The sequence below is a fragment of the Onychomys torridus genome, chromosome 8, assembly GCF_903995425.1.
Source record: "Onychomys torridus chromosome 8, mOncTor1.1, whole genome shotgun sequence".
Classification (NCBI taxonomy): Eukaryota; Metazoa; Chordata; class Mammalia; order Rodentia; family Cricetidae; genus Onychomys; species Onychomys torridus.
The window spans coordinates 85,461,071-85,476,724 of record NC_050450.1 but is presented as its reverse complement, the minus strand read 5'-3'; the positions used below and the strand labels follow the sequence as shown (position 1 = coordinate 85,476,724).

At 45.5% G+C, this 15,654-nt stretch overlaps 1 protein-coding gene across 1 annotated transcript; it reads right to left on the bottom strand.

Annotated features, from left to right (window-relative positions):
* Positions 1-611: 611 nt before the first annotated feature.
* On the bottom strand, positions 612-14,365 carry Mrpl45 (mitochondrial ribosomal protein L45). The gene is made up of 8 exons (XM_036194597.1): positions 14,203-14,365; positions 12,928-13,105; positions 12,024-12,141; positions 10,200-10,298; positions 6,372-6,420; positions 2,534-2,683; positions 974-1,147; positions 612-775 (listed from the first exon to the last, which is right to left on the bottom strand). The coding sequence occupies exons 1-8, from the start codon at positions 14,266-14,268 to the stop codon at positions 689-691; spliced, it is 921 nt and encodes a 306-aa protein (XP_036050490.1). The 5' UTR covers positions 14,269-14,365; the 3' UTR covers positions 612-688.
* Positions 14,366-15,654: the final 1,289 nt, after the last annotated feature.

Genomic DNA, 15,654 nt, shown 5'->3' with positions numbered 1-15,654 from the left:
TAAACCGTTATGTAGCCAAGGCATTAAGCTACTGGTCCTCTTGCCTCCACTCCCAGGAATGGGATTCTAGGGAGACCCTAGTTTATAAACACTGAGTGTTCTGGTCTAGAGCTCCTGAAGTTGCATCCCTCATAACTACACTGGTTTCCACTTCTGACATCACAGACTGCTCTATCCAGTTTGAACCAGGGAAAATGTACAGAACACAATTTATTCAACACTTTGATAGTATTTTATTTCAAAGCTGATCTCTGCCCTATAATTAGAGAATGCGGTCAGTCTGCTCCTCCACAGTTCCTGCTGTGAAAAGCCCGGTATCACGTCTGTTCTCCGACATGCTGCTTTCCTTTCACCTCAGGGTAAACATGACTTTCAAAAGAAGATGCTCCATGGCCAGGAATCCCAGCCTCCTACCTGGGCCAGATATCAGCCACAACCGCAAGTGAAAAGGCCCAGGCAGGGCAGGAGAGGGCAGGGGAGCCACTAGGGTATAGGTGATTTTGTAGCCCCATCATCCATTATTTTTCCCCCAAGACAGGGCTACTCTGTGTAGCCCTGTGGTGTCCCGGAACTTTGTATCCAGGCTGGCCTCGAACTCACAGAGATCCGCCTGCCTTTGCCTCCCGAGTGCTGGTATTAAAGGTGTGTGCATCACCACCGCCAGGCTCCTTGGGAGTCACTTATGTCGTTAGGCAAGCTGAGGCTTATGGGCTTCGCCTTTTGTCTCTTCGTACTCCTCCCATGGTTTCAGCTGAGGACCAGGAATCATCAGCGTCTGCAAAGAACAGGAGGCTGAAGTTACCTGCCAATCAAGCCTGCTGTTTACCCACAATGGCTTCACTCCCTGACCAAGCAACCAGAAACAGTTCCCCTTCCCCAGGTTGGTACATCTTTCCCTTTCTCCACTAGGTGGAGCCCAAGAGGAGCATTTTAGGATGTCAAGACTACAAACAGCCTTATGCAAGCTGCCTACCTTGAGGATGGGCTGCTTAGGGGGTACCCATGTGGGCACAATCTTGGCATGCATTCTCCAGCTCCCATATGGGTTCACCAAGTGTTTTTCAAACACCACATACTCCAGGACATCCTTGGGCACATCTTCTTGTCCATACATCAACCGGCCAAACCGATCATAGATGGCCAAAGTCTGCAATGATGAAATACAATCTGGCCTGTCAGAGGGCTTTGTTTTATTTTTGTCACACAATCATTTTTGGAACAATCTTAACAAAAAATTTAATGAAAATTAAAATTATTTCAGAATTCTGAACTAATCATTGCTAAGGTTCTTTGGTGGATGGGGAAGGTGGGAGACCAGCAGAGGAGAATACCCTCACAGCACATCTGAGTGGAGATAACACTTAGCAGTGGCAGGGACCAGCAAGCCTCTCCTGAGAATCCACAGTCCTGGGCCACGGGATGGAACAGAGTGGTGTGAGCACTTCCCTAGCATGCATGAGGCTCTGCCTTCAACCCCCAGAACCACAAAAACCACACAGCCCTGAACTCAACAGTCCAGAGACAGATGCCCAACATGAGAGCTGTAGTGATGAAATTTAATGAAAATGTCTCTTGCATTCAAAGAGACTAAATGTTTTTCCTGGATCCCTGGCCCAGTTAAAACCTTTGAGATCACTTAAGACTTGGCCTGCTGTCCTACTGTATCCTCTCAGCCAGTCTGAGCTCAACAGTTAAGAGAACAATGTAATAATGTCTTGAACTTCCCATGTAATCTGCTTTTACAACCTAGCCTAAGACACAGTTTTATACTCCTCCATGCCCCTGACCCAGAGCAGTGTATATATGTATGTTGGGGTAAGGATTTGCTGTATCAGCCAACAAGTTGAAAGCAACCTTACACAATAAATACCCACCGAGTGCTGGGCAGACTGGAGATGTCACCTGACAACATTTCTGCAGAACTGTTTACTTTCCTGAGTGCTTTAGGGTCAGATGGGGTCAGCAGAGTTTGTTCCCTTATAAAACTCTGTTAAAGATTTCTGCCTGGAGAAGTGGCTCAGGGGTTAAGAGCACTGACTGCTCTTCCAGAGGTCCTGAGTTCAATTCCCAGCAACCACATGGTGGCTCACAAACATCTGTAATGAGATCTGGCGCCCTCTTCTGGCCTGCAGTCATACATGCAGGTAGAACACTGTATACATAAAAATATAAATCTTTAAAAAGAAAAAAAGGTTTCTGCCCAGACTGCGCCGTCCCTTTTCCATACTGTTTTCTGCGCTATTCAATAAATACAGAGGAAAGCCCGTTGTCAGGGACAGACACAGTGGCAGGTAGACATCAGATGGCATCCAGGCAGGCACAGACATATTTAAGAGATAGACTAGGGACAGGCCAGGAACCACAGAACTCACACAGGCGGAAAAGGAGAATTCAAACTTGGGCTCACGCCTGGCCAAACAACTCCAAGGGGGAGTCTGAGATTTCATTCCTTAAAGTAACACTGATGCATTCTGGTGTCCCTGAGGTTATTTTTAACGTACTTAACACAGAGTGACGAAAACAGTGACTCTACCTGCCGAGTGTGCAGGCGTACGGTGACCTGGGCGTACAAGTCGCTCTGCTTCATCAGGCCTGCAGCGCGAACATGAACCACTTGGGCTGGCTCTAAAGACTCCACGAAGCTCCAGCGGACAGTCTTGTACTTGAGGTCCCAAACCATGTCCTGCGGGCAGGAGAGAAGAGTTCAGTGGGGTGTCCCTTCTGTAGGGTGCCAAGAGCACAGCTGCAACACTGTAATCAATAGGCAGTGTGCCCCGACTTCTTCCTCATGTCAGGTGGGCATGGGGTTGCGACAGGGACTCACTAACCCAGGCCGTAATGCCGACTCAGCATATGGGAGCCACAAAGTCCCCTCTCTTCCCAAGTTTTTATGTATTTATGTATGTATTTTTTTTGTTTTTGTTTCTGCAAGACAGAGTTTCTCTTTGTAGCCCTGGCTGTCCTGGAACTCACTCTGTAGACCAGGCTGGCCTCGAACTCACAGAGATCCGTCTGTCTCTGCCTCCTGAGTGCTGGGATTTAAAGGCGTGCACCACCACTGCCTAGATATTTTAACTTTTATTATTTTATGTGTATAGGTGTTTTGCTTGCATATATGTCTGTGTATCATGTGCATGCCTGGTGCCCATGAAGTCAGAAGAGGGTGCTGGAGGCCCTGGAAGTGGAGTTACAGGCAGCTGTGAGCTGCCAAGTGGGTGCTGGGAATTGAATCTTGGTCCTCTGGAAGAGCAGCCAGTGCTCCCAACCACTGAGCTGTCTCTCAAACCATTCCTCATGCTTTCAACTGTTCCAACTTTTTTATTTATGAGTATGTATGTGTATATTTGTGTCCCCAGAAAGAATATAGTGTGAGGTCCCCTGGAGCTGGACTCATAGGGATCTATGAACCACCTGACAAAGGTGCTGGGATCTGAACTCCATTCTTCTGGAAAAGTGGGAAAGCACCAAGCACAAGTACTCAGAGTAATTAACCTCTTAGTCATCTCTAGCCCCTCTTCCTCAAGGTTTTTTTTTTTTTTTTTTTTCTTTTTTGGTTTTTCGAGACAGGGTTTCTCTGTGTAGCTTTGGAGATCAGGCTGGCCTCGAACTCACAGAGATCCGAGTGCCTCTAGTTCCAGAGTGCTGGGATTACAGGCGTGCGCCACCACCACCCGGCTTTTTCTTTTTTTTTAAATTTTGGTTTCTGGGCCAGGTGGTAGTGGCACACGCCTTTAATCCCAGCACTTGGGAGGCAGAAGCAGGGGGATCTCTGTGAGTTTGAGGCCAGCCTGGTCTACAGAGTGAGATCCAGGAAAGGTGCAAAGCTATACAGAGAAACTCTGTCTCGAAAAACCAAAAATAAATAAATAAATAAATACTTTTTTTTGTTTTGTTTTTGGAGACAGGGTTTCTCTGTGTAATAGCTCTGGCTGTCCTAGAACTCACTTTGTAGACCAGGCTGGCCAAATTCTCATAGATCAGCCTGCCTCTGTCTCTCAAAAGCAAGGATTAAAGGCGTGCACCACCACCACCACCACCTAGTACTTCACAAATTTTGATCAAGCTACTGGTCAGGCTTACCTCGAAACTACATTTTTATTAAACCACTCCTTAAGACCCACCCACCAGGTTAAGAGTACTGACTGCTTTTCCAAAGGACCTGGGTTCAATTCCCAACACCCACATGACAGCTCACGATGGTCTGTAACTCTGGATCCAGGGTACTTAACATCTATGGCAAATTATCACACATTAAAAAATAAAATAAAATAAAAAAGGCTCTTCTCCAAATCACTGAAAACCCACTCCACACACCATCACTCCACACACACCATCACTGCACACACACCACCACTGCACACACACACCATCACTGCACACACACCATCACTGCACACACACCATCACTGCACACACACCACCACTGCACACACACACCACCACTGCACACACACACCATCACTGCACACACACACCATCACTGCACACACACACCATCACTGCACACACCATCACTCCACACACACACCATCACTGCACACACACCATCACTGCACACACACCATCACTGCACACACCATCACTGCACACACACCATCACTGCACACACACCATCACTCCACACACCATCACTGCACACACACCATCACTGCACACACACCACCACTGCACACACACACCATCACTACACACACACCATCACTGCACACACACCATCACTCCACACACCATCACTCCACACACACCATCACTGCACACACACACCATCACTGCACACACACACCATCACTGCACACACACCATCACTCCACACACACACCATCACTCCACACACACACCATCACTCCACACACACCATCACTGCACACACCATCACTGCACACACACCACCACTGCACACACACACCATCACTGCACACACACCATCACTGCACACACACACCATCACTGCACACACACCACCACTGCACACACACACCATCACTGCACACACACACCATCACTGCACACACACCATCACTGCACACACACCATCACTGCACACACACCATCACTGCACACACACCATCACTGCACACACACCATCACTGCACACACACACCATCACTCCACACACACACCATCACTCCACACACACACCATCACTGCACACACACCATCACTGCACACACCATCACTGCACACACACACCATCACTGCACACACACCATCACCGCACACACCATCACTGCACACACCATCACTGCACACACCATTACCCCTTCCTCCCACACACATTCTTCTAATTACTGCACGTACTTCTATAGATAGTACACTTTTTCCCTCTCTTTTAGTTTCATTTTACCCACTCACATTTCAGCAGTGAAAAGGAGTGGTTTCCAGAGCTGTCAGGGCTATGACAGATGAGGCACACTTGTCCCGGAAGTGGCTGACAGAAACTGGAGTTCTTATTCTAGAACATCCAGCTGAAGTACAAAGCCTCCATTCTTGGGGGTTCCTCAAAGTACCGGATACCCAAGTCATTACGTAATATAAGCTTTGTGAATTCCAGTTGAAACCTTTACCATAGGGAGACATGTGAAGTGAGGCCTCAGAGTTAACTCTCAAGCTCAGGATCTACACACTAGACTGAAAGCCTTTCTCTTTCCTCATTTGCCACGGCCCTCATCAGAGTCTGTGCTAAGTCATTATCACACAGCTAGAAATAAAGGACTTGGGCTGGAGATATGGCAGGGCGGTCTAAAAGGATTGGCTACTCTTCCAGAGGATGAGAGTTCAGTTCCCAGCACCCACATGGCAGCTCACAAGTGACTGTAACTCCAGTTCCAGGGGACCTGACACCTTCACACAGGGATAAACATAGGCAAAACACCAATGCAAGGCCAGGCGGTGGTGGCACACGCCTTTACTCCCAGCACTTGGGAGGCAGAGCCAGGCGGATCTCTGTGAGTTCAAAGCTAGCTTGGGCTGCAGTGTGAGTTCCAGGAGAGGCGTAAAGCTACAGAGAGAAACCCTGTCTAAAAAAAAAAACACATAAAACAACAACAACAACAAAATCCCCAATGCACATACAAGTAAGTAAATTAAGAAGAAAATACATTGAAAGAAAAAGAAAAGAACAGACATAACTCCCAAAGCCCGAGTAGTGGCATACACACATAATGTGAGCATCAGGGAGGTGAGGCACAAAGACTGTGAACCGGTAACCCCAGCTACATAGTGTAACCCTGTTCCTCACCACTAGCACCCCCCTAAAAGGAAGAAAAAAAAGAAAGAGACAAAAGAAAGAGAGAAACAACAATATCAAAAACAGAGTAACATCTAGAATCTGCCTGCTCAGGCAGGCCACCATTCTAAGGATGAGTACCTACCGGAAAACAGTGTTCAGTGACCAAGGTATGAAGCCGCTCATGGTCTGAGCTAGAAAAGAAAAAGAGATATACTTATTTATCACTGATTTCTACTTTTATGGTACCCTCTATGAAATCTGAAAATGGGCTGGTAAGATGGTAAGTTCAATCCCCAGAACTCATATGAAAAGTACTGACTCCACACATGAGTTATGGTATGTGTGTTCCCATTTATATATATATACACACAATACAAAACCAACAGAATATAATAATAGAAAAAGAGTTTTGTTTTTGTTTTTTGCCTCTCCCCTCCCCAAGACAGGGTTTCTCTGTGTAGTTCTGGCTATCCTGGAACTTACTTTGTAGACCAGGCTGTCCTAGAACTCAGAGATCTGCTGGGCCTCTGCCTCCTGAGTGCTGCAATTAAAGGCATACACTACCACCATGCAGCAAAAAAAATTTTTTTTTTTTTTTTGTGTGTGTGTTTTTTTTTGGGGGGGGGGTAGGCTGGAGCTGAGGACCGAACCCAGGGCCTTGCGCTTGCTAGGCAAGCACTCTACCACTGAGCTAAATCCCCTACCCGTGTTTTTTTTTGTTTTTCGAGACAGGGTTTCTCTGTGTAGCTTTGTGCCTTTCCTGGAACTTGCTTTGGAGACCAGGCTGGCCTCGAACTCATAGAGATCCTCCTGCCTCTGCCTCCCGAGTGCTGGGATTACAGGTGTGTGCCACCACCACCAGGCCTTTTTTTTTTTTTAAGTTGAAAATGGAGGGCTGGAGAGATGGCTCAGTGGTTAAGAGCACTTAACATAGAGGTCCTGAGTTCAGTTCCCAGCAACCACATTTGTAATGAGATCTGGAGCCATCTGGCCAGCAGGCATACATACAGGCAGAACACTGTATGTGAAATAAATAGACAGATAGATAAGAAATTATTTAAAAAAAAAAAAAAAAGGTTTAAAATTTAAAAAGGTCCTGAAGATGGAAAACGGTTCATTTATACAAATGTTTTCTACATATGCACTGGAAGGCACATAATATACTAATTTGTGATCTACCTCAAAACTCTTGACGTTTAATAGTATTTAATAGTTTGTGTTTCTGGAGCAGAAAGAAATTCCTCTGAAATCACATCTAGTTGGGCAAGGATATTCACTAAGACGTGCAGCTGACTCTTGTTCTACGCTGGTATAGCTGGTGTAGGGAACAAAATCCAATGCCATGCAAGAATAAAAAGTCCCTTATCTTCTCTGATGGAGCATGAGTCACTTGGCCGGCCTCTATGGACACTCTATCTCTGAATCAGTAAAAGACGGCCGTGTGTCTTTTCTGTCCCTGACACCCTCGGACTCTGGAAGTGCAGGAAGTTGGACTTAGATGTTATGACTCTTCAAAGAGTCCTGCATCTACAAGGAGGAACCAGAAAACTAGAAAGACACCAGGCACAAAGTGTCTCTTCTGGCTCAGATCTTAGTGTGAAGGAAAATGGAAAACTGCAAGGAAAGGAAACCCCTTCCTCCCTGGGCTCGGGGACTATCACAGATGAGAAGGCAGAAAGATGGTGAGCAGAGGTTGGGGGATCATGACATTCATGGCGGCCTGCATAAAATCAAGCCAGTCAGGTTCTAACAAGGAGTGGGAGGGGCTCAGAAGCTCCACCCTCACTGAGGAGCTACTGATAGTAGATTCTGGGACAGAGAGAGAGAGTTTTTAGGATAGGTCAGCTACACTGCACTGGATGGCCTAATACTCAGGCATGTGTATGAGTAGCACAAACTGAATTTGGGGTATCAAAAAAGGGGGGTGGGCAGGGGCATAGCAGGTGCATCTGGAAGGAGTTAGGAGGACAAGTGGGAGGGTTGAATGTGACCACAATACATGCTGTGAAATCCTCAAAGCATTAATAAAAACTTTTTAAAAAATGGCTCTGGGATTGGGGATTTAGCTCAGTGGTAGAGTGCTTGCCTAGCAAGTGCAAGGCCCTGGGTTCGATCCTCAGCTCCAAAAATAAATAAATAAATAAATAAATAAAAATAAAAATAATTTTAAAAAATGGCTCTGAAGAAGCAGTGGTGCACACCTTTGATCCCAGCACTCGGGAGGCAGAGCCAGGTGGATCTCTGTGAGTTCAAGGCCAGCCTGGTCTACAGAGCGAGATCCAGGACAGGCTCCAAAACTACAGAGGAACCCTGTCTTGAAAAACAAACAAACAAACAAAAAATGGTTCTGAAGGTAAAGTGTTTGTCATCAAGACTGAGGCCCACATAGTGGGAGGAGAGAACTCACCTCCATAAGCTGTTCTCTAGTTTCCACATACACACACACACACACACACACTAAATAAAAAGAGAAAGAGCATGCACAATAGCATGGTAGAAGAAACTGGGAACAAAGCAAACAGCAACAGCACAGGTCCTCAGGAGTGACAGCGCAGGACTTTAGTCCTGGAGCTTGGGATACAGAGGCAGGTGGATCTCTGTGAGTTCCAGGCCATCCTGGTCTACATAGGGAGTTCTGTATCAGCCAGAGCTGTTACACAGTGAGATCCTGTCTCAAAAGAAAAAAAGAAAGAAAGAAAGAAAACACCAAGGCTGGAAGATAAAAAATGAAGAGGCCTGAAAACAGACACTTGCAGGTGTAGGGACCCAGCATCCATCTTGTATGCACAAACCCCAGGGTTTAAGCTCCAAAGGCAACAAATAGCCCCGCTGAACAGCAAACCTCTTTCGTTCTCTCCTTCCTTGCCTCTCCTCCTTTCTTTCTCTCACATAAATGCCCCTCCCTCCCCCCAAAAAAAGAAGAAAAAAATCAATAAGAATCCAAGGATTAGTCCTTAGGTCTGTTCCAGCCCTGCTGGCTGAGTGGAGCTCAGAGATAAAACATCTGCTTAATTCGAATTAGGGCCCTCAATAAGACAAAGGACAGGAACAAAGAAAAAGTTACAAAGAATAAAAATTTCAGGGGGCTGGAGAGATGGCTCAGAGGTTAAGAGCACTGGCTACTCTTCCAGAGGTCCCAAGTTCAAGCCCAGCAACCACATGGTGGCTCACAACCATCTGTAATGAGATCTGGCGCCCTCTTCAGGCCTGCAGGCAGAACACTGTATACATAATAAGTAAGTAGATTTGAAAAAAAATTTTTTTCAAAAATGTATCCCAAGCTCCTGACATTGAACTTTCATGTCCCTAGCAACTTGACTTGGGTGAATTAAGAAAAAGTTGCAAGTATCAAGAAAAACTTAAAGTCACCAAGGAAAGAGAAATGTTCATGATAAAATAAATGCTCAGGCAGGATCAGATAGGGACCAATCCCAGGACAGTGCTGACAACTACAGCTAGAGCTGAGAGACCAAGTCATTAAAAACCATCTTTTAAAAAGCCCACTCACCGGGCGGCGGCGGCACGCCGTTAATCCCAGCACATGGGAGGCAGAGGCAGGCGGATCTCTGCGAGTTCGAGGCCAGCCTGGATTACCAAGTGAGTTCCAGGAAAGGCGCAAAGCTACACAGAGAAACCCTGTTTGGAAAACCAAACAAACAAAAAAATGAGTTCAAGGACAGGATGGGATACATGAGAATCTCCTAAAAATACAGACAAGACCCTTGTGGAGGCACACACTTTTAGCCCTAGCACTTGGAAGGCAGAGGCAGGCAGAACTCTGTGAGTTCGAGGCCAGCCTGGTCTACAGAGAGAGATCCAGGACAGCTAAGGCTACACAGAGAAACCCTGTCTCAAACAATGACAACGAACTACTGGAAAGGCAGGGAGAAAAGAAAAACCAGCTTCAGTTACTACTTAATAATAGCTGTGGAGACTGAACATATATATACAAGATGGGGAGTTCACTTACTTGTTCAGACAAAGATGAGCTTCAATGAAAATATCCTTAGCTTTTTCAGGGAAGACTTTCATTTTAAAATTAGCATCAAATTCTCTTATCCTTCGAACTCTGTAAAATTAAGATGAAAACCATCTTAAAAATGACGTCACAGCAGGTAAAAGGTCTTAGCATCAATCCTAACAACCTGAGTTCACTCTTAGGGACTCACATGGTAGAAGGAGAGGACGGACCGACTCCCACAAGGTGCCCTGACCTCCATACTTGTGCCGTGGATGAGCCAGCAAGTGCACATACAGAAACAAACAAAAAACTGTAATAAACTATGAGTTCTTTATATAATTTCCAGAACTTATAGTTCACATTAATCTTCATGTCCATCTATACAGTTAATAATGTTTTGACTGTGTCAAGACTGTAAATTCAACTCTCTCTCAAATCAACCACTGTAAACAAAGAACAAGCAGGTCAGTAGGTCAGGAAGCAGAGGCAGGTGGATCTCAGGGAGTATGAGGATCTCAGGTAAGCCTAGTCTACATAGGAGTTCCAGGACAGCCAGAACTATACAGTAAAATCCTGTTTCAAAACAAACAAACAAGATCAAGTTTTCTTTGGACTGGGGAAGCAGTTCAGAGGCCAAGGGAGAATAGTGATTTGCAGAACTAGGTTCCCAGACACACATTATGCAGCTCACAACTGCTTCTAACGCTAGCTCCAGGGGGACCCAACACTGTATCAGCACTCAACTGCACATACCCACCTACAAACATATATACACAATTTACAGTAAACCTTAAAGAAAAAAGAAAGCCGGGCAGTGGTGGCACACGCCTTTGATCCCAGCACTCAGGAGGCAGAGCCAGGTGGATCTCTGTGAGTTCGAGGCCAGCCTGGTCTACAGAGCAAGTTCCAGGACAGACACCAAAACTACATGGAGAAACCCTGTCTTGAAAAGAGAAAAAAGGAAAAGTTTTTCAAAGTGAAATTTTTGGATTCAGGGATTAAAGAAAACATCTACATCTTACAAATTGGGGTGAGGGGCTGGAATTTCAATTTAGAAAAGCACACATCCAACATGTGCAAGTCCTGGTTCAATCTCCAGCTCTACAGCACCAAAAAGAGGACCAGGCCAGATGGTGGTGGCGCACGCCTTTAGTCCCAGCACTCGGGAGGCAGAACCAGGTGGATCTCTGTGAGTTCGAGGCCAGCTTGGGTTTCAGAGAGAGATCCAGGACAGGCACCAAACTACACAGAGAAACCCTGTCTCGAAAAAAGAAAAAAAAGGACCCAAACCAGCAAGAATCTGAACAACAGAGAAGTTCTAAATAGCAACACTGAAAACCAAAGGAAAAGCAGGCCTTTAAACTCAGCACTCAGGAGACTGAGCCAGCTGGATCTCTCCAGTTTGAGGCCAGCCTGATCTACAGAGGGAGTTCCAGGACAGCCAGGACTACAAAGAGAAACCCTGTCTCAAAAAAACAAAAACAAACAAGCAAAAAATGGAGGTGGGCAGTAGCAGGGTTTTTGGTTTGTTTCTTTCTTTTTCCAGGCAGTCTTTCTGAGTAGCCCTGGCTGTCCTGGATCTTGCTCTCAGGCTAGCCTCGAACCCACAGAGATCCACCTGCCTGTGCCTGTAGAATGCTGAGATTAAAGGGGTGCACCACCTAGCTTGTCTGTTCTTTTTCAGGACAGGGTTTCTCTGGTATACTTACATGAAGGAAAAACACATAAAAAGAGAGAAGGAAATCAATGTAATATACCATACAACACATAAGGATAAAACCATATGTTCTTCTCAGCCTAGAATATTGAACCCTAGTTGTCTCTGATACCTACGCCAACAGTGATGTCGCATTCTTTTTTAATCGATTTGTTCTCTGTACCAGTCCTTCCTTTGAAAGGGATGACATTCGACCATCACCTTCAGGTGGGACATAGGGATCAAATATACCAGCTGTAAGGAGAGAAGAAAATTAAAAAACTGTTGAAAGATTGAGAAAGGGGCCAGGCGGTGGTGGCACACATCCTTAATCCCAGCACTCAGGAGGCAGAGGCCAGTGGATCTCTGTGAGTTCGAGGCCAGCCTGGTCTACAAAACGAGTTCCAGTTACACAGAGAAACCCTGTCTCAAACGTGCCCTCCCCCCCCAAAAAAAAAAAACAGAAAAGAAAGAATAATTTAACTCCTTCTAGAGTCTGTTTCTACTTGTACAAACCAGAGAACTTTCATTCTTTCTAGAAGTTGTGTGAAAACAAGATCAAAAGATAACCTCATAAACAGGACTAGTGCTGCAGTTAAGTCTGGATTACTACTCAGGCAGACGGATCACAAATTCTAGTCCACCCTGACAAACTTAGAAAGATTCTGTCTCAAAGGCAAAAAGAAAGGTAGACTAGAAATACAACTCAGTGGTAGAGTGCTTGTTTAGCACGTATAGAACCCTAAATTTCATCCCAAGTACTGTAAAAACAAAATAAAACTGACTTTATGAATTACAGTACATATAAAGTTAATCGGTACTGAGGTTGGACTTAGTGGTTAATTTAATGGTGCTGTCAGAGGTGTCTGAGTTTGAAGACAGCCCGGTCTACTGGCCTGGTCTGAGTTCCAGGACAGCCAACGCTACACAGAGAAACCCTGTCTTGAAAAAAAGGGGAAATTTTTAATGCTGTCAATCAGTCTAAGGCATTCCAAGTGCCAGTAGAGGATTGAGTCAGAAGCCCAGAAATACTGTTCCTACCTGTACAGGCTAGATGTATGGGACGGTCCAACTTTTCTGGAGGAATAACCAATCCTGCTTTCCTGGCATGTTCCAAAAGCTCCTTCTCTGATTTGTACTTGGGTTCACGCAGAGTGGGTCTGAACCGGCTTTTGGTTTTTACTGGAACTACAGCTGGGGACCGAGTCACCAGAATGGGCTGGGAGGTAAAGGAAAGGTTAGCTTAGAAGTAATTTGGAAGGAAAAACCTGTCTTGAGCAAACTGTATGCAGTCTTACAGAAAGGATATATCCAAAGAATGTTTTAGGAGAAGTTATGAAATAATGTTATGGAGAAACTACATTACTATTTGAACACCTAGAGATGGCTCTTACCACAAGCCAATAAATAACTTTTATTAACATCAGTCAACACTTACAAAAAGCTTTCCTTTAATACATTCTGTATTACTGCTGTACACTGAGATGATTAAAACAAAAATCCTACCATCAAAGACCTTTTAGCTTGATGGTGAACCTTAGTATCAACCCAATACTGAAAAGTGTGGAAGGTTATTATTAAAGCATTAAGCAAGATCTCATGGGTATTTCCTCCACACTTTTTTTTTCTCTACATTTCTCTTTGGCTTTTTTTTTTTTTTCAAGATTAATTTTATGTACATGAATGTTCTATCTGCATGTTAGCCTCCACGTCAGAAGGAATCAGATCCCACTATAGATGGCTATGAGCCACCATGTGGGTGCTGGGAATTGAACCCCGGTCCTTTGAAAGAGCAACCATCTCTCCAGCCCCCTATTTTGCCTTTTTCACCCAAGCAGTGTCTGACTGTCTCATTTCTGTCCTTCTAGCTCCTAACTGCCCAATAAACTTTTCAGAAGCCAGGTGACCTTCTCCCCCTCCCCCCCATCATGATTTTGGCTCCAGACTAAGACACAACCTACCTAGTACCTCTCTCCTTGGCAGTTTGTTTGTTTGTTTGTTTAAGAATGTAAAAGAAGCGGGCCCACCTTCCAAGCCACTACTTCTTTCCCTTCAACAACGTCTCACCAAAGAGACTACAACTAATGTGGAGAAGCTCAAAGCCAGTCAATTCAAATCGCCCTCAAGGCCCCGACCAAGTAGTCTTCGCTGAGCCACAGGAGGGACGTACAGGGATGGCAGACACCTCGAATTCTCCCCCAGACGATGTCAGTCTCGAATCGCCCAAGCTCATCAAAGACCACTGCACGACTTTACCCTTCTACTCTGTCCTCCTCCTTCTCTCCCTAAAGTTCCATTCGCCGCGTCCCTACCCACCTGCCGAGACCACCATCCCAAAGCCCTGGATAAGCAGGACAAGCCCCGAGGCATGGGGGCTGCCATTTTGTCCACGCAAAGGCCGCCGGGATGCTGGCTGAGCCGCAGAGCACTGAGCTGGGGAAAAGGCGGATAGGGTGGAGCGAGCTCGGGAGTGGAATTTTCCAAGGACGCGCGCCCTCGGCCGAAAGGTGAGCCGCGCGCACGCGCACGCTCCCGTGTGGGGCGGGGGGGGCGGGGGGAGCGGGGGGGGCGGGCAATGCGGTGGCGCGTGCGCAGTGAGAGCACTTTGGAAGTAGGGTAAACCGCACGGTTGTCACGCGCCCGCCGGAGACTGGTGGAGAACCAACTGCGCCTGCGTACGAGGCGTTCTGTGAGGCACCGGGTTGCTGCATTCCTGGTTGCTTAGCACATTGTTAACACCTTGTTTACATTCGGTTGAAACATGAAAAAGTGTTTCCCTCTGAAATCAGGGGACTTTGAGATTAGTGTTTTCTTTCATTACTTGGAATACACTAGAGGTATTTAGAGCGAAAATGATAGTTCTGGGTGAGTATCTGGCTGCGAAATGCTGTGTGACCTTAAACCTGAGCCCCGTCTAGTTTTCTACATGAAAATTCTTTTCTTACTGTTCCATTAAGGAAACTACTGTGGTTACTGAAAAGCAAAGGACACTTGGATTGAAAAGAATCTTTTTTTTTTTTTTGTCATTTCCAAAAATGTGGCATTTTATATATATATCAATGTAATCCTCACCACACACACACACACAAACAAGAATATTCCTGTTTTACATATGTGGTTGGGCCAGAGATACTAAATATGTAATTTAAGTTTAGGCAGACCTGAAAGTCGGGTCCATGGAGTGTAAACAACTCCAAAACAGCTTCACATTCAATGGCTAAAGGAACCGTGATGGAAGTTCCGGTTATCCTGAACATCCAGGACCATAAACACTTCTGAAGAGCAAATACTATCCATAATTTTGGTTTCAGATTCTGTAGATTACTATTAATTGAGCATTCATCTACACTGTTTTGCAATAGATTAGGAGTTATGGTCTGCACATAAGAGCTTCCAATCTGAGGCAGATTTGCTGATAGCTTAAAGTTCTGAGAGCTATTATCAGAGGGACCGGGAGATCCCATACAAGTTAGAAATCCTATGTATTGTTTCAAATCTTAACTTCTAGTTCTATGGATTTTCTTTTCTTGAACTCACTATGTAGCTGAGGATGACTGTGAACCACACCTTATCTTTCTGCTTCTACTTCTCAAGTCCTGGGATTACAGGTGTACCCTACCATGATCACCCTTTGAAACTTCTTTTTGTGGTTGTTGGTTTTGTTTGAGACAGGGCTTCTCTGTGGTACCCTGACTGTCTGGAACTTGAAACTTTTTCAAGAGTTAGAATTTCCCCAAATTTCTAGCCTTAGCACTGAACCTATACCAT

What these genes read in the sequence shown, in the direction of transcription:
- Mrpl45 (XM_036194597.1), bottom strand. Translation starts at nt 14,268, where the DNA reads ATGGCAGCCCCCATGCCTCGGGGCTTGTCCTGCTTATCCAGGGCTTTG. An exon ending in GCTCATCTTTGTCTGAACAA is followed by an intron (nt 6,421 to 10,199) that starts GTAAGTGAACTC and finishes TTTCTTTTCTAG; the next exon opens with CTCAGACCATGAGCGGCTTC. An exon ending in TACGCCTGCACACTCGGCAG is followed by an intron (nt 1,148 to 2,533) that starts GTAGAGTCACTG and finishes TCATCATTGCAG; the next exon opens with ACTTTGGCCATCTATGATCG.